General features: G+C 40.0%; 1 protein-coding gene across 2 annotated transcripts in view; it reads right to left on the bottom strand.

Moving 5' to 3' along the window:
- CRHR2 (corticotropin releasing hormone receptor 2) overlaps positions 1 to 23,762 on the bottom strand; it is a 164,436-nt gene that overhangs the window by 125,132 nt on the left and 15,542 nt on the right. For both annotated transcript variants that reach the window (XM_068934146.1, XM_068934147.1), the window contains exon 2: positions 21,741 to 21,834. In XM_068934146.1, coding sequence (XP_068790247.1) covers positions 21,741 to 21,834 — 94 coding nt within the window. The remainder of the gene's footprint in view (positions 1 to 21,740; positions 21,835 to 23,762) is intronic.

Here is a 23,762-nt window from a genome sequence, read left to right as displayed (position 1 = left end):
CACAAGGTCTTAAAATTTAGCTGTTGATTAGTTTATTCTAAAGGTCCATATAGGATCAGTGATGTGTTACAATTAATAATAATATTTCTGTGCTCGGACCTGTGGTAGGGCCTACACAAACCCAGACTGGAAGCTCCAGGTGAGAACACTCTGACCTGGATATGCAAGAAACTGCCTGTGAGCTAATCAGCTACATTTCCAGACACATTTGGCCATAATTCATTCCATTATAAAGTGGACTTTTAAAACAGATGAATGCATAAATGCTACAACTAGTAAGTGTCTATAAGAGGAGCCTAACGTGTCTGACTTAATGCAGTTGTCTACACTATACGTATCTAAAGTTAGATATTGCAGTCATCAACACTGTACGTATTTAAAGTAAGGCAAGCTGGATCCTCTCTTCTACCTATAAGCATAAGCACAGGTTATCCTTCCAATATTGGATGAGCATGTAGCTCCTTTCAAGATATGTTTGATTCAGGATTCAGCAGCACTCCTGAGAGTTTAAGGTTAAAATTCCAGTCCCCACTAAAATCAATAGCTGAGTGTTCCTCTACACCAAAAAAGTCATGATTTCATTTGAAATAAGTTACTATTTTATGGAGATGGAAGAAAAGCTCTTTTTACACTAACTCTTACAAATTAAAAAACAACAACAACAACAACAAAACCTCCTTTACTGGAAACTTCTGGGAATAAGAAGTGATTTGTACTTTTGAGAGGAAAATGCCACTCCTTTTCAGTACAACTGTATTAGTTTTTATGGATTACATTCCCTAGAAGTCTTTGCTACAGATAAAATCTGTAGAAAATTTAAACCATGTAGTCAAGAGAAGAACTGATAGGCACCACTCAGGCCAATTTCTGCTCTGAGTTACAGATGTAGTGGCTGTGATCATTTGTGTCAGTTAAAAGTCTATAGAGTGTTTGTCCACGGCAGAGAAATCTCTAGGTTCCCTTGAAAGTCAACAGGAATCCAGTCTATACAGTAAGTGGATTCTGCAGGGTTATTTCATTCACTATAAAGTAGATACTTAAAATAGGTCAGATGAATCATCTTTTAAAAGTCGCTCTTAACATTAACTATAAAGATATCCTGGCTTATCTTGCTCGCACGGAAATGTCTATGTTATAAATGTCTAAAGCTAGGGAGAGGATTCAGATTCCCACCTGTAGAGGAAATAAAATAAAAATCTACCTAAAAATGTCTTCCTGGACAATAAGCCTCAATTTGTGGAGAGCTGAACACCTGGATTGGGGCTCTGTTTTGGTTTGCCATTTTTTTAAAATTTTCCGTGATGATTTTTATTATGGCTTACATAGGAATCCTGTTTCTAATCAGGGTCTTATTTCATCCTCCCAGGCAAGCTCAGGAAGCGTGGGTTAGATGAGTGGACGATGAGGTGGATTGAGAACTGGCTGGATGGCAGAGCTCAGAGAGTTGTGGTCAGTGGCGCAGAGTCTAGTTGGAGGCCTGTAGCTAGCAGTGTCCCCCAGGGGTCAGTCCTGGCTCCAGTCTTGTTTAACTTACTCATCAATGACCTGGAGGAAGGGACAGAGTGCACCCTCAGCAAGTTTGCTCACAATAGAAAATGGGGAGGAGCGGCTGATACACCACAGGGCTGTGCTGCCTTTCAGAGGGACCTGGACAGGCTGGAGAGGTGGGCGGAGAGGAACCTCCTGAAGTTCAACAAAGGGCAAGTGCAGGGTCCTGCACCTGGGGAGGAATAACTGCATGCACCAGGACAGGCTGGGGGTTGACCTGCTGGAAAGCAGCACTGCAGAAAAGGACCTGGGGGGAGTCCTGGTGGACAACAAGTTAAACATGAGCCAGCAGTGTGCCCTTGTGGCCAAGAAGGCCAATGGGATCCTGGGGTGCATTAGGCAGAGTGTTGGCAGCAGGTCGGGGGAGGTGATCCTGCCCCTCTACTCAGCCCTGGGGAGGCCTCACCTGGAATTCTGTGTCCACTTCTGGGCTCCCCAGGACAAGAGAGACATGGCGCTCCTGGAGAGAGTGTAGCGGAGGGCTACAAAGATGATGAGGGGACTGGAGCATCCTTCAGATGAAGAAAGGCTGCAAGAGCTGGGCCTGTTCAGCCTGGACAAGAGGAGACGGAGGGGGGAATCTCATCAATGTGTACAAGTATCTGAAGGGGTGGGGGGTGTCAAGAGGATGGGGCCAGTCTCTTCTCCGTGGTGCCCAGTGACAGGACAAGAGGCAACGGGCACAAACTGAAACACAGGAAGTTCCGTCTGAACGTGAGGAAAAACTTCTTCACTGTGAGGGTGACAGAGCACTGGCACAGGTTGCCCAGGGAGGTTGTGGGGTCTCCTTCCTTGGAGATATTCAAAACCCACCTGGATGCAATCCTGGGCAATGTGCTCTAGGTGACCCTGCTTGGAGCAGGGGGTTTGGACTGGATGATCTCCAGAGGTCCCTTCCAACCTTGGCCATTCATTCTGTGATTCTATGATTTAATGAATGGTTTGATTTTCACTGACCAATAACACCAATTAAAAGAAAAGTGAATGGTGAACTAGAAATAACTTCCACAGTCTTACTTATACATAATCCAAATAGCATCAGTTTGGCTTTGTAATGTCTAAAAGTAGCCACCATTGCATTCAGAGCCTCATGATGGAAAGGTCTTGTTAAACCAGAAAATAGAATCATTATCACTCCAAGAGATCAGGTGCAGTTTTTCCTTTCACTGGTTCGTGTAGTTGTGCCATGCTCCTGAAAAAACTACCCAGGTTTGTGAAGCATAAGGTACTTGTGTAAATAATCACCTATATTGCAGATGAATCAGTGTTGTTCATGGAGGTTTGCAGAGACCACGCTAAAATGCTTCCCTCCAGCTGACAACTGCTCACACCAAACTCTGGGGGTGGGCAGAATAAAAAGATGTCTTGAATGCACCTTTTAATATTTTCAATACCTGCTGAGTTACAGTAAACTGTACACCTTTCATGTTAGATTGATCTTTCTGTGGTTAGCTGTAAGCCTAAGATTAAATGAATCCGGAAACAAAGCTCATGCTACAACCCTGCCCAGTAAAATACACTGTGGGAAAGCTTAAGCAATAGCTATCATCTTGATACACAAGCCTAAATCTGAGGCAGCTGGACCTAAACAACAGGTTACTACACTGTAAGCTAAATGATCTTACTCTATATTTGCTGACATAACAGATTCACAGTCTGTGATCAAGAGTGCAGGAGGCCGTAGCACACTGACCAGCTGAACAAAACTATCCATTTTGACCCCTTTTTCAGGACAAAGTAGGAGTTACACTGCCTAGGGCTAGGAACTCAGTGCTGCTGGAAACAACATAAAATTATACAAGCACTCAAAAAAATCCAGCCACTGCATATTGCTAGGTCTGGAGATTTTCTACTGAATAGATAGCTCTTACCTATAAAATGTACTTTTATTTCTGGGGATTTACACTGCTACTGTTAATACATCTCATCAGTTTGGGACTGATGTAATTTTATAAGTGTTAGTTAAAAGTAGCAAATCTCGTGGAAGTTCATGCTTTCCAGAGTAAATACAAATGGGTGGAGGGACAGAAGCAGAAGGAAGGCAGGCAACTAGAGCTTACTCTTACTAGTTAAAAGATAAAAACTCTTCTTTTCTGAGCATGTTCAGATCTTCACAGTGTCTATCCCAAGAGACATGCTAATCTGATTTAGCTTCTGGATACTACCATAATATGAAAATGAATAATAACAACAGCAATACCATGTATAACCACAAGACAGACTGAGACTATTCCATTCTGAGATCAGAACTGCCCCCAAAAAATGAGAACTCATTGATCTCTTAAAGGCTTTTATTAATCAGCTGGAACAGCAAAAACAGAGGAAAAAGATTGTTATCCTAGAAAATAGCTGGGAATCTATGTACAAAGAGTTTATCTGGATTTGCATAGAATAAGATATTTAAAAATTAAGATTTCCAACCAGAGCTGGTCATCTTCCATTTATGTGCAGCAGAGGAAAACAAATGCCTCGACAAGCCAATTCATTTAATTCTAAGATTCGCTCCTAAGGATGACTATCCCTCTGAAGGTGCCTGTTTCTTTGTACTGACTATAAGAACCCATAAGTAATTCAGATGTAGACAGCTACTGTTAGGTGAGCTCTATCTCTTCAGGAAGGCAAAGATTTGGGCAAGGCTCCAACATGCCAAAAACAGACCCTGCATCTTTCCTCTCCTTGTTCAACTACCTAAGGGCCATGCTGTTGCCTTCATATATCCACATGTTCTCCTTTCCCACCTGCCGCAACATTACCAGTCCTCCTTGAGTTTATCATCTGACTCACAATTGTCCTTTTCTTTATTGATAGTGGAGAAATTTTGTAATGTTTTCAAGGACTATCTGCACTTTAACAACCATTCAAATTCTCAGAAGGAAAAAGTATGAATAGCGCCTACCTTTATGACCCCAAGAGGAAGTAAATGTGTCTTAACTACATAATCTACACCCTGTATGGATGTTAAAAATGGCATCTCTTCAGTGCTAAAAGTAGATTTCTTTATTACGAATCACTGAAAAGCACACAACTTGTGGAAGTGGCACAGAAGCCTACAGCAATGGAAAATAAAATTATATACTTCTTAGAAATGCATTTGCCCCTTTCCCTAATTGATCCACAAAGTTCTTCTGAATAGCGCGTGAATAATTATACTCAGTTTCTGAGAGAAATACACAAAGATACAGGCCAAAGGCTACAGAAATAAAATATTTATGATACCTTAATAGCACTGAAATCAATATAAGAAGAGAAAGGGCCTGATTGTACAAATAAGTGGGATAGAATTCATCTCACCTAACTTTAGGCATCTACAGTGCAGGGTGAGTTTCATCCAGCTTATTTTAGATTTTAATTTTAGCCTGAGATGAATGGTACCCTGGAATCCCTGACCCGCATTGACTAGCTCCGCATTGAATAGGTGGCTGGCTCTGATGGAAATGTCTGCGTTTACTAAGACAAATCCCACCCATCATTTTCTGATTAGGCATAACTTTAAAAAATCCATTTGAAGGAGAAGGCTTGTTTCATTTATGGATTTAATGTGTTTTTTTCAATACATGGATTTTCCAAAAATATGAAAGTGAGAGAAAGAAATATTCTACCTTGCCAAAAAAACCCTGACATTTGGAAGAGGGAAGATTTCTCCCCCTCTCCCCTCAGTAATACATGAAAATTACGCTCCCTTTTAGGTCTGTTAAAATCTTCATGATTTGGAGGTAAAAAAGAATGTTGGTGAAAAACATTCACACTAGTCTAAATGATATCTGGACTTCACTTCTGGGATGTATCTAAAATGGAACTGCTGAGCTCCAGAGGGAGTCCCACCACCCACCAATGCCAGATGGATCCCTGGAAGAGAAGAGCCCATGAGTTTATTATTGAACACCCCTGAGGGCAGTTTGATCTTCACTCTATATATTTTATACTCTCACTGGACTCCAATGTCAACAGATGAGTCAACTACTAGAAAAGATACATGATCAGTCATGGTAAGGTTAGCATACTTTCAGAAGTTCCCATCTTTGCTGAGACCTGACAATGGACCATCTGCTACAACAAAAAGCAAACTATCTTTGCCTAAATCACATGTAAATTTGTAAGCTTCAGCATGTAAGCTAAGGCGGGGAGGGGAGGAATGTCTCTTAAAAATGAGCTGTGATAACAAGTAATCATCCGACTGTACTCTTAAGTAAAATATCCTGCTGCTTTTCTCCCTGGCTAATGTTACCTTTTTAAAAAAATAACCAATTAAGCGTGGTCTGTTTTATCTTCTTTGAAGGTTTTCATATACTTGACAGGAGTTTCTAAAATCCTTTCAAACTTTTATGAAAAAGAAGTCTTCCTAAAGATAAAATTTGTTTTATTCTTGCCTAGACATCTAATAGCAATGAGATGCATTAAGAGAATGGAATTTTTTTCAGGTTTGCTTTTGCCCATGGGAAATTTTATGTTATCGTTGCCTTAAGGATTTGTGCTAGAAACTCCTAAACAGATAGAACAGCAAACACTCTGACTTAAATTATATTTAATGTTTAGTAATCCTTCAGTACATTAAGGGAACTTAAAGGAAAGGCACTGAATCTAGGCCTATGCTCATATTAATAGCACTTGCTCCATATTACTTTTCTGCTACTATGTGTTATTATTTTTAACCAAGATTATATTTAGATTTTTTTTTTTTAAAAAAGATCATGTTTAAGTGTGTCCTGATACCTTTTCCAGCATCCTGATACCTTTTTCAGAGTATCTGTGGTTGCATACTATGCCATGTTATCAGTCACCAAAAATATTGCTTGTCTTCCTCGAGTCAAAACATTTTACATTTAAACCATGACCTCGGTGTAGCATCCAGTAAACACAAATACAAGTTTTAAAAATACTTTCTCAAATCTTCGTTTTAATATCCTAAGCCAACTGTTTCTCAAGTAAATCCTACTGCAAAAATGGCAGTAGGAGGAGAAAGGCATAATATCTCCCAGATATCCATCCCAGCCCTTATCTTAAGAGCAAAGTCTAGCTCTGGATGCTTCTCTATTTCATTTCCACAGGCCACAACTTTCTAACAACCTGAGAGGCAAAAGAAGATGAGTAAGGACTGCTGGGGACTTCTAGACAGCTGCATAAGGGAGATGTAGGGGAGGGTCTGAGGGTCCAAAGAGGAGGATGGACTGAGAGATAGGATGTCCTCTATCTCAGGACTCTGTAAGAAGCAGGAAGAGAGTGTGGTGGAATAGGCTGGAGCAGAAGAGAGACATACATAGCCACTCCAAATCCCTCAGCCCCTCCCTAAGCAGTGGAAATTGCCCAACTAGCACTGACCCTTTACCCTCTGTGCTCTCTATAAGGAACCAGCTCAGCCAAACCTCTTCATTTGAAAAGGGAAAGAAAATTTCAGTTTTGCCACATGCAATCTCAACTACACAATTTTAGAATCAGAAAATATAGCTATGCAACACATGTGACAACTGCACAGTTGTGAGGGACAAGGAGTTCACTCGCCAAGGAGACACTATCTCACAACTGCTCCTGGGTTCAAAACATAAATAATGGGGAAAGTACCATGAATATGGAAGTGAAAGACACTGACTTAAAATTCCCATCATAATAATGCAGCCACGGAAGGAAAAACATTACTTCCCCACACAAAGACCTTGGCAGCACTTAGCTAATGGGGCCTTTTCCTTCCACCACCTGGTAGCTGAGCTGGAAAGGGCAAAGGGCAATAATTACAAAGCAGAACTGCTATTTGCAAGATGTAATGTAATCATGGGCCAAAGGCCAAGCTTTGAATGGAAAATCTTTTCCACATACTCACAAACAAAAAATATAAATTATATCTTTATGAGGAAGGGACTTCTTATCTGCTTATTTGTTGCATTAGATACTAACGACTGATTTACAAAACCTGCTGCACTGTCTGAGCACCAATTATAGCAAAATACATAATGGCAAATCAAAAATAACAAGTGAAAACAAATATTTTCAGTTTGACCTTGAAAACAATGAAAGAAGCACAGGAGAAAAACAGCATGTGGAAAGGCATTCCACTAGCCTGAAGCAAGAGGTGATGTCCAGCGGAGGACTACTAAGATGATGAAGGAACTGGAGCATCCTTCAGATGAAGAAAGGCTGCGAGAGCTGGGCCTGTTCAGCCTGGACAAGAGGAGACGGAGGGGGGATCTCATCAATGTCTACAAGTATCTGAAGGGGTGGGGGGTGTCAAGAGGATGGGGCCAGTCTCTTCTCCGTGGTGCCCAGTGACAGGACAAGAGGCAACGGGCACAAACTGAAACACAGGAAGTTCCGTCTGAACGTGAGGAAAAACTTCTTCACTGTGAGGGTGACAGAGCACTGGCACAGGTTGCCCAGGGAGGTTGTGGGGTCTCCTTCCTTGGAGATATTCAAAACCCACCTGGATGCAATCCTGGGCAATGTGCTCTAGGTGACCCTGCTTGGAGCAGGGGGGTTGGACTGGATGATCTCCAGAGGTCCCTTCCAACCTTGGCCATTCTGTGATTCTGTGATTCTGTGATTTAATGATGGCAATCTGAGACGGAGTCTGTTGGTAGCTGCAGAGGAACAAGGAGGACTAACTGGACAGAGGGGGTTTGGCCCACACTGTCGCTCATGGGATGGGGTAGAACTGAGCCCCTGTGTTTGCACACTGCACTTGGCCCAACAACAAATGAGCCACTGAGAATAAAGTGCAGGAGGTGATGGAAACCACCAAAAATCAGACTGCACTGACACAAAGAGAAATAAAGGGTGGGCTTAAGAACACAGCACTTATGATGCTTTTAAGAGATACTCAGACATTCCAGGAAGAATAGAGTGGTATATAGCAAGGGCTGTCATGGTAACAATACTAACTGCATTGTTGTGGCTTGTTAAATCTCTATAATTGCACGTGCTGAGGTGTTTGGCCAGCTCTGAGGTAAACCCACAGTCCTTCCCGTCTTAGGCCTCGTGCCAGGATATGCTGCAACAGTTGACTGAGGTCCTTCAGGAGTCTGTGACCATGGTGACTGGAGGATTTTCTTTAACCGAGGTCACTTAGCTTGTGTTTCAGTTTTGTCCTATCAGGGTTTTTTCACGTGTTTGTGTCTTTCCAGCTACTGTTCAAAGTCAACTTTGATTCAGATAAAGGCTTCAAGTTGTGGCATGATGCCTCTGTAGGTATTGCCTTGCCCACATCATTCTTTCCTCCAAATATTAGTAAACCCTGCCTCAGTAGTCGCTTCCCCAAAATAATGACTTCCATCCGCTGGAACTTCACAGCAGCCATGGAAATGACAACTTAATCTCACACATTTTTTCCATGGAGTTATGAGTGTCAGTCTCACCTCTGTGCCTCCAAGATTTTTGAAGAAGCTTAAATGAAAATAGCAGCACATAAGAGTTCCAACCACAAGCCAGAGCGGTTACATTAGTCAATTTGAAAGTTCTCATTATGTTGCCTATGAGCACGTAAGACTACCATAGCATTTTAAAACTTTTGCAATTCAAAAAGCATTAGCTGCTTACTTTTATTTGCTGACTTTTAGAACTAACGAAGTACTGTAGATAGGCTGCAGAACCAAAACGTTTCAAGTTCTAATATTCCTACAGTGATTAGCTTTGCAGTCTTGGGGAAATCATCTAACTTTTCACCATATATAAACCACAGGTAAAAATACCTCCTCCTCAAATTCCATGAGTCCTGCAAGGATGCTTTAGCTATTAATTTTTTAAATTTTAAACTATGGACAGCTAACTAGAACAATGTGATTCTATTTGTTGCAACATTTCAAAGAAGAAGCAATTCAAAACAGTAAACATAAACTAAAATATTCAAGATCAGAGTCAGGCATCCTGAAAATGGCTGAAGAGTTAAAAAATGGCCTGAAATCTGTAATGCAGATCCAAAATCTTGTTTCATCTATGGAGTATGGGACTGCAGAATAACAAAGTAATAGACACTGTGTAGTGCAGCACACATTTTTTTTTCAACTGTTTTTTCTCAAATAAAATAGGCAATTTCTTTCACTTTCTTACGGATGTTGATGAAATTATAATGATTGTAATACAAAAATAGAAGTCATAATCATTTCTACTGTGAATGTTTCCACTGATGCCCTTGACTCTCTGTCTCCTTGTTAAAAATGGTCATATAATGTTACCCTACAGGTTACGAAAACAGTAGCCTAAACTTTAATAATATACATAGCTATATTCATCTTGACTGTCATATTATCAGAAACAACTATTTTTTTAAAAGTACAAACACTAGGTGAACTTCTGTAGCACTTGTCTCAGAGATGTGTACGCTAATTAGCATAACAAGTTATTTTATAGCTACCAGGAAAACAATGTTTGTGCTAATAAAAGTTTACATTTGGATCTGAGAAGGCTTCATAAGAAATTAAGTAAAAGAACTCATAGAGCAGTCAGACAACTGCAAAAAGATAATCGGACAACACAGTCTGGTCTGAGTGAATGGGACAGTCTCTCCCAAGCAGAAATGACAAGCACTGTAAGTAGTAAATGTGGCATTTAAAATACCATTTTTTAGCTCTGAAACCTTTAAGATTTCCAGGAAGAGAAAAAGGAAAAAAAAAAACTTTCATAAGCTTTCTGCTTGGCTTACTGATTTTATTTATGCATGAATAAAATGGAGATTTGTGTGAAATTTTAAAGTAATTCAAACAAGAGAATAAGAAATATCTTCTGGAAAAATTAAGGCAAAAAACATTCCATCATATTCCAAAATTGTGGCTTTCAAAGCTTTTGAAGTTCATCCAGTGGCTATGGAAGGAGGTCAATTTCAGCATAATGACACTTTTCATTCTTCATAAAGGCATTAAAATATTTCAAGTAATTTTCAAATCAATAATTGTATACATATATATAAATGTATATATACATGCACATATGCGCGCGCGCGCGCACGCGCACACACACACACACACACACACACACATATATATAAATAAAAAACAAAGTGGTCAGATGAGAAGTCATCCTAAGAAGCCATTCAGCTTAGCCAGAAACCTTGCTTTTAGCTCACTAATACAAATCCAAAGATCTGATGCCCACAGAAGTTTGTCTACACAGTAATGATTCGTCTAGAGATCTCACACCCACGTTCACAGTGATGGATTCACGAACCGTCTCCTTGAGTAGCTTAAGAAAGAAATTGTAACGATAGCTCCCTTCCAGTCGTAACTATCCTCCCTTCTTTCCCTTTCCCAGCAGAAGGTAAATCTTCCATATGTGGCTAAATTACCTTAGGGATGCTTTCAAAGAAAGAGAAGGTTCTCAGGAGTATGATTAATTTACTGTAACTCTAGACTTTGCAAAGAAGACATCTGCAGCTGAGTGGGCCTTAGGCTGCCTCTATAACCATTAAGAAAAAATAGGTATGTTTAAAAATACAAGAACAGCCATACTGCTTCTGGCAGAAGGTCTGTACACTCCAACCTACTGTCTCCTACAGTAGCCATAAGTGGATGCTTAGTGAAGAACATAGGAACAGGAGATAACAGCCTCCACCTTTCAGCTCAGGGGACTTCCTGAACAACATGAGGTTTCTGTGGTAACCCTCTATGTATTTAGCAAAGTTAGCAGTCAAGAGATTAATTTCTAAATGCTCAGTGTTATGTAACAGGAACATCAGTACAAGATGCAGTTTCAAGAGCCTGAAGCCAGAGTCTAGCAAAGGTAGTTTCCTACAGCGTTCTTCGGAGGATTTCAGGGAGGACAAACCAACCACGGATGGGCTTGCAGGTTGATTAGAGTAGCACCATTTAGAGGTATGAAATCCAATTCTGTGGCAAATTAATGGAGTTTAGAAACCACATAGCATTTATACCTTTGGAAATCTCTGTTTCTCATTTGTCTCTTCCCTTAGCTACAAGTATGTGCACTTTCAGAAGCACTTTCATCAATAAACTATTTTTTCATCTAAAATGTTTATGCTCGTGAGTAACATTACTCAGTGGAGTGTTTCATATCACTATAGTTACTGAATCTTCTCCCATGAGTAAAGATACACATAGGGTGAACTGACTGCATAGTTCAGGTCCTAGTGATTTACATAGATTTTGTTAACAGTTTCCATTATCTTTTTCTTATACATCCAGCCTGTATACTTTAACAGTTTAATGAGTAAGATGAATAAGATGAATGCCCAGAGGACAAAAAAAAAATCTCATATAGATCTTATTTTTTAATAGAACAAGAAAGCTCAAAAATATAAAGCAAGAGCTTTACAGGTCAGCTTTGTATTTTTACTAGCTTTAGTGCTTGACTATTTCTTCATACATGTGGTTATGCAATAAGATGGCCCCACTTCAGGGTTGGAGGCCAAGGTAAACCAATCCCATCCAAAACAGAGTTTATTCAGAAAAGGAGGACCAAGTGATACAGGAGAGAGCTAAAAGGGGAGGCACCAGCTGTCAGCTGCAACTCAACCACTTTGCACTAAGTGTTTTATGTAAATTAAAGCTCTGATCCACTGTCTATGTTCACATCCTGGTTCAGAGAAGCCATGACAGCACCTATGAGTATGATGCGTCCTACTACTTTCCCCTCTCCAGGCAACCCACTTGATTTTCACACAGCTTCTTTGAGCACATTTTGCAACGTACTAATAGCAGATGGGAGGTCAGTCTCTCCATTTGCTTTCAGAAGGTGCTAATGAAGTAAAGCAGTGCTAGCACGTATCCGTTTACACACAGGGGATGGAAACACAGACATTTTCACACAGAAGTGAATGGAGCCCAGTTGCACCCTGGGCTGTCTATATGGTGAATCTGACTCTGAGCGTGGCTCAGGGCATTCTTCCAAAGGTAACCTGGAAGCATGCATTATGCCAAAAGAGGAGAGGCAAAGTCAAGACAACCACTGCCTGTCAATGAAAGTATGTTTAGAAGCTCATTCATGAACTGGAGAGTGAACTCAGTCAAAGGGTCAAAAGGACTTGAGCATTTCACTGAAATCAGAAACTAAAAAAATTCATTTCCCTTTCTAACCCATTTCTCCCATTTCCTACAAATAAATAATCATGCTCTGGCACTGTATGTTTCAGCCATTTTCTTGAACCATCTAACCTTCCAAAAAGTGCAGTTTGTACTATCACTATTGCTACGTTGCCTTATTCTCTAGATTGGCCACACGGTTATTTCAACTTAAGGGGCTCATCAACCCACGAACTCAGGGAGAAATGCTGACTTAAAGGACAGGAGGTGTTTTCCTTTAAGACCAGATTTACTGATGTGATTCCATTTGAAAGGAAAAGGCACTCCATTTGTTTCGTAGAACTTGACAAAATGAGAGGTTCTACAGAGTATATTTTTATCTGGTGAGTGTACAAAAAATGACATCTAATTTATAAGCCACATTCATTAAATGGTACTTATTGCCCCAAATGCATAAATCCAAAGAGTTACATCTATTCAGTGAAGTGTGGCATTATGACAGTCAGTACCAAGAGTCTGTTGAGAGCATATCACTCAAAAGTGACAGATCCAGAATTCAGGTATGCAGCTCTTCTGAAGTAAACAATAAAACTCCGTGGCATGTCCCCAGTGTAACGTATTTTGTTTATGAGCTATGCCTGCCTTATTTTCATTCTTTCAAAATTTTGCCCTGTATATTTTCTCTTTCCTTACTCTTCACGGCATCCCAGGTTGGCAGCATGGCACCACTCCGGCCGTGTCATCAGGTTGATGATGGTGAATGAGTCTAGTCTCTAATGGGATCCTAGGATCTGCCCTGACTTCATACCATCAGCAACGCTGCTCTACATTCCTTCCTCAGAACCACATGCCTGACTTCTCAGTGACTCCAGACAGACATGGTCAGGCCAGCTACAGATTTTCTTTTCAATCAATTCAACGCCAATGCTCGGTATCCACAAAAAAATATCCCATAGAGAGACTATGATGATGAAAATGTTCAGAGGGCTATTATCTTCCTGGATAAAGTCCCAGTGATTGTTGATGTCAGGGAAGTTAATACTACATCCTAAATCAGTAGCACCACTTCTGGGACAGCTGGCCTCTCTTCTAAGCCAAGGTGACTTCATTTGGTAGTTTTCTGAGGTACTGCTAAAAGCACCCATACATGGTATCAGGGCACTGGAGCAAGTTCCTCCTGAAACATGTTTCTCATTCATTCACAATTATAACAAAAAGTCAGCCCCCAACTGGCAGAAGCAGCTACTCATTAAAAAAAAAAAAAACAAAAAAAAAAACCAAATCAACTCTCTATGTGGCTCTCATCACTGTAATAACTGAGCACTTTACAACTTCTCTTTTTTGGCATTCAGCAGATGCTAGTGATGTAAGGCAGTGCTAGCATGTATCAATTTACACATAGGGACTTGAGACACACAGATGATGATTATACTTTCTCAGAGACTTGAAATTAAGGATTGTCCCTAAAATCCCTCCTATTCAGTGAAATTTCCTCTGTCCAAAGTCCCTTGATTGTATACCCTGACATAACTAGCCTAAGTATAGCTACGTATCTGGCTGTAGCCAACACCCAGAGGCAGGTGGCTTGTTACCTTGGACATAAGGAAACAAGTGTTGCCACTTGAATATTGACTGGCTCCCGAACATCTTCCCACAGTTCCCCCAGGCACCCAGGAAGCTGTTAAATCCTCTAAATTCTTGCAAACAATCTTAGCACTGCACAACTGACTGAAGTGAAAGTATATATATTTTAAGTGTCTTAATCTGGAGGTGAATCTCGGAGATGCTTTGCCCTTCAGTCAGTTACTCAGCTCAGCACTTCTTCGCAGTGAATTTTGTAAGAACTTACTGTCCTCTGGGCACCTAGAGAACTGTGGGAAGCTTCAGATATGTTTATATATCTCATCCATAAGTTATTTACAAAAAGTAAACAATAAATATTATGGCTCTACAGCAAATGATCTTTTCCAGTAGAACGCAGTATTTACTGGACTGTCAACACAGTTTCTTAACATATGAGAGCTTCTATGTACCCCCCAGCTTGGAACTGCCTCAAACTTGAGAAATGCCGTTTTTAAAAATTATAAGGACCAGTGGCAGTGATATCAACTGTGCCACAACACACTGCAATCATCTTTATTTTGGGAAGCACAAGCAAGCAGTGCTAGACTGTCTGGTATGTTATTTCAGGCAGTGACAAAGTAAACCACCATCATCACTTTATTTAGGTAGTGTTTTTGTGGCATATGAAAATAGGAAGCACTAGGAAGACTGCCTGTATCCTCTGCCTAGGCTTTAATCATGCAGATGCTGATGCTCAAGATTAACTTTATGCCTGTAAGCAGTAACCGAGTTGTGTGGATGTGATGAAAGAACCTTCCTAAGTGCCCCATTGGCAACTGCAGAAGCAAATGAGTAAGTAGGTTTAGCCAGCAGGCTGACGCGAACAGACTGCAAAGCACATGTTAAAATAAATAGCTCATCCATGCGTCATTATAAATGGAAGTGATCACTGATGTGACCTGCTGGGAAAATCAAAAGGGAAACAGTAAGAACTGCTACCATGCCATTAATGTGGAGGGATATTTAGAGATGTAATGAGGCCAAATTTTCTATCTCTAAGAAATAGAATAGTGCAATGCACAGAAATAAATCAGCCCCTGGACATTGTCTCACCTATGTGGTTCTGGATAAAAAATGAGTTACAGAATATGTTTGTTTATAGTGAAACTTTCATCTACTAAAAGACTGATCAACTGAAATTTGTTATTAAAAATTAACAACAATCAGACAGGCAAAATCCACTGCCTATGTGCACTGAGCAGCAGGGGAATCAAAAACAAAACATCCATGTTACTTTTTTCTTTGGTGGCCACAGCATCTATCATTAAATCATCTTGTCAGAGAAGATTTCCAATTCCATATATACTTTTCAGCCATAAATGTGGGTCACATCTTCCATTTTGCACATTACAGACTCTATGGAATTCAATTTGTAGACTTTTTATGAAACTCCTATGTGGGGGTGTCTATATAGGGTTGTCCAGATTTAGTTGAATATCTATGGTTGAGTAACAGTCAACAGAGAGCTGGGGTAGGATCCAGATGCCCATACAGAAGCATCTAGTGCCATCAGAGGCTCCCTGAGACATCTGTCCACCCAGCAGTTGCTACTCCAGATCGTGCAGGTCTCTTGTAGGTTCTGTGTCATATTTGCCAGCTCTGCAGGTCTTGGATACCCAAGAGCATCTCAAAGGGCACTGGGCACTGATGTGAGGGCAACTAAATTCCTCCTCATTGACAATAAGAGGAGCTCTGACACTTTTCTTACATGTAAACACTCACATTCAGATGTGTAATCTGTGAGATAAATCCCACTCTACGAGTCAACAAGAGCTCCAGTGACAGCACATTGGCAACTGTGCATCTCCAATTTCACCTACTGCCTTCTGCTCTGAAACCGTAGGTTCAGTTCCATGTGCCTGGTTCACAGAAGCAACCTCCATATATACAGTGAGCAGAAATGACTCAAGCAAACCTATATTCATAGCAAATCAGGATGTGGCACAATGACCAGGATACAAAGGCACATTGAAACATATGTTAGCACAAGACAGTCACATCTGTTTGACCTGCTGTGATTCATGGTCAGTGGAACTCTCAACCAGATATAAAGAAAGAACAACCAAGAGTAAGACCTAATCTCAGCCAGTCAAGTTAATCCCCAATTTAGCAAGTTTTCAACTGAACAACTTAAAATTCAGTATCTGTTTCACAGACAAACAGACCATACACAAGATCACTGCCCTTCCAACAGGTAATTGCATGGAGTTTGCCTTAAAAAATGGCCTATGTTGCTCCTGGGTTAGAAATAAACACAGTATGAAGAATCCAAATAAAAGAAAAAGTCATCTAGCTGCAGATGAGATATCCATTTCCACTAAAGTAGCACAGATAAATCCTCAAAAAACAAAAACTATAAAGCCCAGAGTATGCTTGAATAAAGCTCTAAGATGAGAGGAGTCCTTAAATATTGGGCTGTTCTCAGAGTCTGCTATACCCATTTTCTTCCAGAAGAATTACAAAACTTTTTTTAGAGCCACTTGCACTTGTGCCTAGCTAGGATCTGTCTGGGGACATCATCAAAATAAAAAAATAATGGAAATAAAAGCGCTGTAGTGAATGGTCAGCTTCAGGGTGGCAGGAACTCTGCACAAACATACCAGCAAGTCTGCAAACCTTTTCTGACCAAAATGATGGAGAATAATTTTCTGAAAAAATTAACCTGGATAGTCTTTAACATTCAAAATGAAGTTTTACCATGTTTTACTTTTGTTGTCCATGGGGATGAATATTTCAAAACCAAGTTAATATGAATGTAAAGTTTAAAACAGTAGCAAAATTAAATTACATATTTAATAGGTTCTGCAAATAAATGTTTCAAATTTTCATTTCAGCAATAAATTCACATTTTAGGATGCTATTTTTTTCCAATTTATGTGGTTTTGTAACCACCACATACACACACACACACACACATATATCCATATACTTGCCCCTACCTCAAACAAACACCTGTGTACTTTTCACAGCTGGAGAGAGAACCAGATCCAAGATCTTGAGCTAGAACGTAGAGGTCTGAAATGGCCTTATACATACATATATGTATATATACACACACATTTATGGGTATATTTACATGCATATTTGTTACATAGGGAGCATTTCTACTTTTGTAGCTTAATCTCACTAATTTAAGGTAGAATGTCACAGATGATTGTTGTATATCTTTCAATATATACTTACAAAACTAACATGCAAAGATGTGAGTACACATGCTGTCGCTCCCTTTCCCAGGTAGTTATTACTCCTGTCTAACATACATTCGAGTAGTTTTCCCTGAAAAGTGTTTAAGTCTTATTCTAGAGGAGTTGAGGCCATCTATGATTGGCTTATATGAAAGCATTAGGCAAGAAGCTGTCTTAGCAGCTTAACACTGATAACCATATTAAGAAGTTATCTGATGTGTGACAGTGACTAGAGAGGAAGTTTGATTCATGCATGAGAATGGCAGGTGATTTCATAGATTCTTTTCTGGGATGGACAGTTTTGGTCAGTGCCTGCCCAGGAGGAATAGTGCTAACTTAGATGTATTAGATGAGATGCATTACGGGACCTATAAGAGGTTCAACAAAGAATAAGAAAAGAAGGCCTCTTTTGTACCTTCCCGGTTTTATGATATTGTGAACACCGGAGAAAATCCTAGTATAACTCACTGGCCCAGCAACTGGGTAAATTATGGTAATCTCCAAGTGATGTCAGCTTAGCTGGAGACTTCACCAGCATCTTTGACAAGCCATGTGTTGGAACCCATTGCAGGATACATTTTTCCCACAGACACTGATTTGTTCTCTATACTAGAGCTTTACCAGAGATTTGAGCAGATAACATCAGAGTGGTATACTCCATAGTTTGTATAGATGGAATCCTGCGCCATCAGCAATTTTGGACTGTTTCTGTGGTATCACAGTTTTTCACCATACCACACATTGACGAGAATCAGGACAAGGAACCAGCCTCCCCCGCAAGAGGATCCAGTCACCAAAAGTAACAAATCATTTTTACTTCAAGTGAATCCCTGCGCATCATGAAATGAAGTGTGTGATATATATGATCTACTACTTGTCCTTTGCTGGATCATTCGAATAGCCTCAAAAACTGTAAATGTAAATTACAACCTACAGAGCGAGTGAAGGGTAACAAGGAGAGAGAAAACAGAGAACGTAATACTTATACTGATATAATCAACACAGTAGCAGTGGCCATCCACTTCCTGTTTACTTTTTTCAAAGTAAATTCCTGTTTTCAGATGAATCATGCTTTGACAAGGTCTTAAAGATTAATTTTTTTGGCCAAACATGTCAGTGGACTAAAAGGTAGGATCAAGAGATTTCTGTGGAGATCAAAAGTGAGTAGGATCAGACATAAGCCAAGACTCGTTATCTCTTGTGGAAATGTATAAGATGGGAATCTCTAAGGATGTGAAGGGAAGCATGACAAAATCCAGTCATTCCAGAACATTAGTGTGAACGGATGACCCCTTTCCTCTGCATTCCTATAAAAATTCAAGCTATAACTCATTGCATGTATCATGCAGACATATAGAATTATTGTCATCCAGTCATCCTTGAAATTACTATAATTCTAGTCAGATCAGATCAGAGATATAACAACTGTGACATCTTCAGCTGAGTTACTGTAGAAAAATTTTGCCATTTCAACCATTTTCTCTTATATATGAAAGCAAAGAATTAAATGTAATTCATCTTCACCTCTACACATACACACATACACATTCCCATCAAGCACAAACGCTACACCCAACTAATCACGAAGATAACAAGGATTTTTCAAGGAAATAATGACCTGAAAAGAGCGAGTTATATCACCGCTCACCTGTTAAAAGCCTTTGTTGGTTTAAATCACTTCAAACTGAAATTACATTTTTATTCACTTGGTGATTCAGTAAACTTACACATATATGAGATTCTCAAAAGCATTTTATGCCATCTGTTTGCGGTGCTTAGTGTGAATTTTTTTCGGGGGGGGGAGGGTGAAGTTAGTAGTTATAGGAGGAGAAATCGACATATTGGACTATATAACAGCATCGCCTGGAAAAGAAACAAGGAAAATCAGATAACCAATCCCAAAACTAATGCTTACCATTCTCCCAGCTATAAATAACATTTGCTCAAGATGATTTTCTTTGCAGGGGTGGGGAGGGGATTGCTGATTTCTCCCCTCTGAAAGACCATCATCTGTGATAAACAATATGGGCTCAGACACTGCATGCTTTTTGGTCTGGTTCTACACACCCATGTTGCCGGTCGAAGCATGCCAATGATTCAGTGTGATACAGTCTTATTGTTACAAGCATTGAAAGTGTCTACAGTTCTCATTCGGATGCAGAATGAGATTCAGCTCACCTAGTTTTGGGCATCAACAATGTAGAGTCACTGACAGGAGCTTGTTATCCTTGGCTTCTTTTAGAGAAAATCATTTCAAAAGCATGGTTTCTCTGCCCGATTTTAGACCCTAGTTTAGGATGAATTAAGTCACCACATTGCTAAGAGTATGTTGGCCCATGTTAAGCATAAGACCAAACTTTTGCCCCTAGTGTGTCCCAAAGTTCACTTTATACTTATGCATGAGTCTGTGCTTATTTCTAACCGGTCTGAAAATGAACCAGCTTAGGGTTTTACCACATGTGTAAGCCCTTGCTCAAAGCAGAGTACAGACTCACAAGATGTTGAAGCATGCTACAGAAAGAGCTGTGGTCACAAGCATCATCAGCAGATATGTTCTATAAAAGCAAAATGTTCGATTGTCTCCATATAACAATCACATTTCATTAATTTTATAGCAGCGCTTTGCTTTTCAGATCACTGATACCTAACAATAATAGTGCAATATGAGATGCCTCTGTGACTTCTCTGTTCCCTTTTCATATTAAAATGCTGTTATAGTAGTTGCACTCAGCCTGAGAAAATTCCTGGTGTTCATGCGTCATGTAAACAGCCCAGAAAAATATTTTATGCTAACAATGAGAAGTAAATTGTTTGCCAACTTTTAACACAGCCTTGTGTGAAATTTAGTTTCTGCAATAAAATCTCTGGAGAGGGAAGAACAAAATGCACATTAGGACTTAATGGAAAGATTTACAATAATATTTGCAAAAATATTAAAGATGCAAAGAACACCTGCAAGAAGGATCCAAAATTATGGAAGTTTTCACAAAATCTCATCCATCTTTCCCTTGTTTTCAGCTATGGAATGGAATGGATGATCATTAAAATTAATACAAGCATGAGGCAGAGTTGCTCCCTGGTAGGCAATGGCACAAGTTGCAGAGTTCAGGCTAGGTTCATAATACAAGTCAATGCACCCATTCATATGCAAAATAAGAGGTAGTTTAGGCAACAAAACTTTTAGACTTAAGTATAAAGGTAGATCACCTTATTGTCCTGATGGAATTGATACAGTCAGAGTAAAACACAACTGATCTGCCATATTATGTGGAAAGAGTTTAACTTTTCCTTAAGCCTCACTTCTTTGGTCATCACTCATGGCTGGAGAACTAGCTGAATGGTAATATCTGCATTCATAACAGATTAAACTTCTCACCCATGTCGATTTACTAGGGGTAAAGAGAGTCACAGGGTGTGCAGGGGAAATAACAATCTTATCTCTCCTCCCAGTAGCATTATTGATTGCAGCATCTGTCCTCAGTCACCCTGCAGAGAAGCGGCTGGCGATGTGCTTCTTCTGAAGCATGGCTGGATCCAATTTCACAGTTATGACAATATCCTTTTCATGCTGATGAATTTTAGCCAGTCACAGCACTTCAGAACAAGAATCAGTGCTTTGCCCTACTTTTAAAAACTGGCATGAGCAAGGCGAAGGCCTCATATTCTCCCTACTCCTTTCTACTGTCTGCACTTTCCCTTCTAGAGAGTCTGTGATATCCTCTTCTCTCTGCATTCCACTGCCAGTGCCCCTCAGTGCTCCTGTCCTATCTCTCTGCCAGAAAATCCTTCTCTCCTAACCTGAGAAGTTAGATTCAGGCTTTGGAGACTTGAGGGTAGGATCAGGAAAAGTAATAAAGCTTTGAAGTTAAGCTTGTGTACCATGTTTTGAATTGAAGGACTAGTGTTTTTCATGACAGATACTCCATTGGCCTGACTGAGATGGTCCAAGGTCCATCTCCAGCTGCAGATGAGCTGTCAGTCTGGTCAGAGCACCTTAGTTTCTACAGTAAATGTCACATAAGGGCCAGATATGACTCACACATTCACTTGTCTTTCATTACCCAGCCTTGATGCCCCATGCTGCTTTTGCAGAACTGTGGGCAGCCTTCGGCATGAGTCTGGACCAGTCTGAATATAGATAGTTTAAATGTGTTGACCTTCAGCTGTCTGATCAGTTAATGGATATGATCAGGTCAACAGACTAAATTATGAAAGATGGGTGTTGTTATCAGTACATCTGCAGCTGTTTCCAGGTGTGCAAAATTCAAAACTTTCTTCCTACGTCACACCATTGTACATTCTTACCACTGAAAACACAAGGCTGGTGGCACTGTGTTTATCGCAGTGGGGAAAGAGGTTCGTGGAGCAAGGACACTGAAAACAGATCCTACGGTAATAAGAAGCCACAGAGAAAGAGAAATATAAATACCTGTGACATTGGTGCGGGCTGACAAAGCTTCACAGTACTTTTCCAGCAGAACAGACAAGGGCAGGTTCACAGAAGATTCACAGTGGAGAACTATCTGGATGAACAGAGAGAAACAAAACAAAACAAACAGTAAAGCAGCAGAGAAGGGCAGATTTTCTCATTTATGAGTAGAACAATGGCCAGCACTTTTACAGCCATTCCCATTCATAACTAGTTCAGGTGCAAACATCCCCTCAATACAGAGAACATTCATGGTTACACTTGCTCAGCTCCATGACATCAGGTGGCGTTCATAAGACTAAATGCAGAAAAAGGCCAATGAACTACCTATCCTGGGCCTCTTCTTGTGGTACCTACTCAATAGTATCAACAAAGCTCAGGAGGACACAATTTATCTTGCCTTAAAGTATATGCCTAAAACATAGCAGAAGAATCACACCCCACTCAAGATCATATGTGGAATTTATCTCAATTAACTTTAAAAGTCTACATAGGTGCTAAAGATCCATGCACAGAGAAGAAGGAGAGACAGGAATTGCCAAAGAGCAATTCAGAAGGCTTGAGGAAAGTGTTTCTATTGACTGTATAGGAAAAGCAGGCATCCCTGTTAAGGTGATCCTTGGTTCTTGTTACCCATTAAGAAATATAGGAGTTTCTGACACTCAGAATTCAAAATGTTGAGCTCTCCTCTGAGATCAAACACTAGATAAAAAGAGAGCAGTAATATCAACACAGGCACTTCAAGAAAGCTGCAGGTTCGGTAAGAAAAAAAAAACATAACAAACCAGATTTTAGGAAATATATTTAGAAGTGAAGACAAGGACTATGTGAAAGCTGAAATTACAGAAGTGCCCACTGCAGACAGAGGAGAGGTAGCCCCCCAAACCGTACATCTAAATGTACAGCTGAGTTGGGATGATGCTGGGAGCAAGAGTAGCTGTACAAAATTCTGTCTGAGAACGGCAGAACTAAAAGAGATCAGAAAACTCAAGAGTGACGCATCATTAACAGAAGCTTCCATTTTCAGACTGTGAAACAAAAGCTTCCTGACTATTTCTGAGGGGATATAAAACCTTGGAAAAGCACAAAATTGCTCTTCTACTTATGAAGAATGACAAGCAGCTCTTGCTCGGAGAAATGACCATACCCTTGATTGTGGATATGACATTTCAGTGCTTTAAGATGCATAAAGTGATTTCAGAACCCTTTTTATGTCATTGAATTCCTTATCACTTAATAAGCAGTGTAATAAACGATCATAGCAATAGAATTCATCAGCAATGTTAGCCTCCAAAGAGCAGCTATTCTTTGTAAAATAACATTTTTATACACTTCACTTTGTTGGTATTTTATAAAATACAGAGTCTTGAAATACAAAGAAAAAGTCCTTCCCAGATTTTATTCCTGTCTAATAAACATGGTGAAGCCGTTTTTTCTCCTCCAGGGAGACTCAAACTCCTGCCTCCCATAGCAAATCCTTCTAGGCTACTGACCATGCATGGTCACGTCAAGGAGACAGGGAAAGTTAACAGCTCTGTTCCGCAGGCAGAGCAGATGCTATCTTACAGGGCCCTGTACTCAATCGAGTCTGCTATAAAGCCGACTCCCTAGTGGTCATGTCAGATACAGTCATGTGAGTTGACATAGCACAGGCATTTCTTCCCTTCTGTCTTCCCGCTCTGCTACCTCACAGGCCAAAGCAATGTCTCACACTTGAAAGAAGAAACTCAAGACATCTACATATACTGTAAATACACTGCATGGTCAGCTGTCCACTTCATAAGATGATGGGAAAGAACAGATAGAGGTCAAGTTTAGCACAACGTGTAGGAACGAAAAAGGTTAAATGTCACATTTGCTTTACGGTCAACTTAGGTTCACTTGGCTAGCAGGAAAAATGCCTTCCACATATTACGTTACTTTTGCTTTCATTTTCTCTCCACTTACCATAACAAATGCCTTTCTTGTGTGTAACACTAATTTTTTAAATTATATTTAAAACAGACAAACAGAGCCTAAAAA

This window comes from Struthio camelus, chromosome 2, assembly GCF_040807025.1.
Source record: "Struthio camelus isolate bStrCam1 chromosome 2, bStrCam1.hap1, whole genome shotgun sequence".
NCBI classification, from domain to species: domain Eukaryota; kingdom Metazoa; phylum Chordata; class Aves; order Struthioniformes; family Struthionidae; genus Struthio; species Struthio camelus.
Note: the sequence above shows the minus strand (reverse complement) of the source record. Positions and strands in the feature narration are given on the sequence as shown.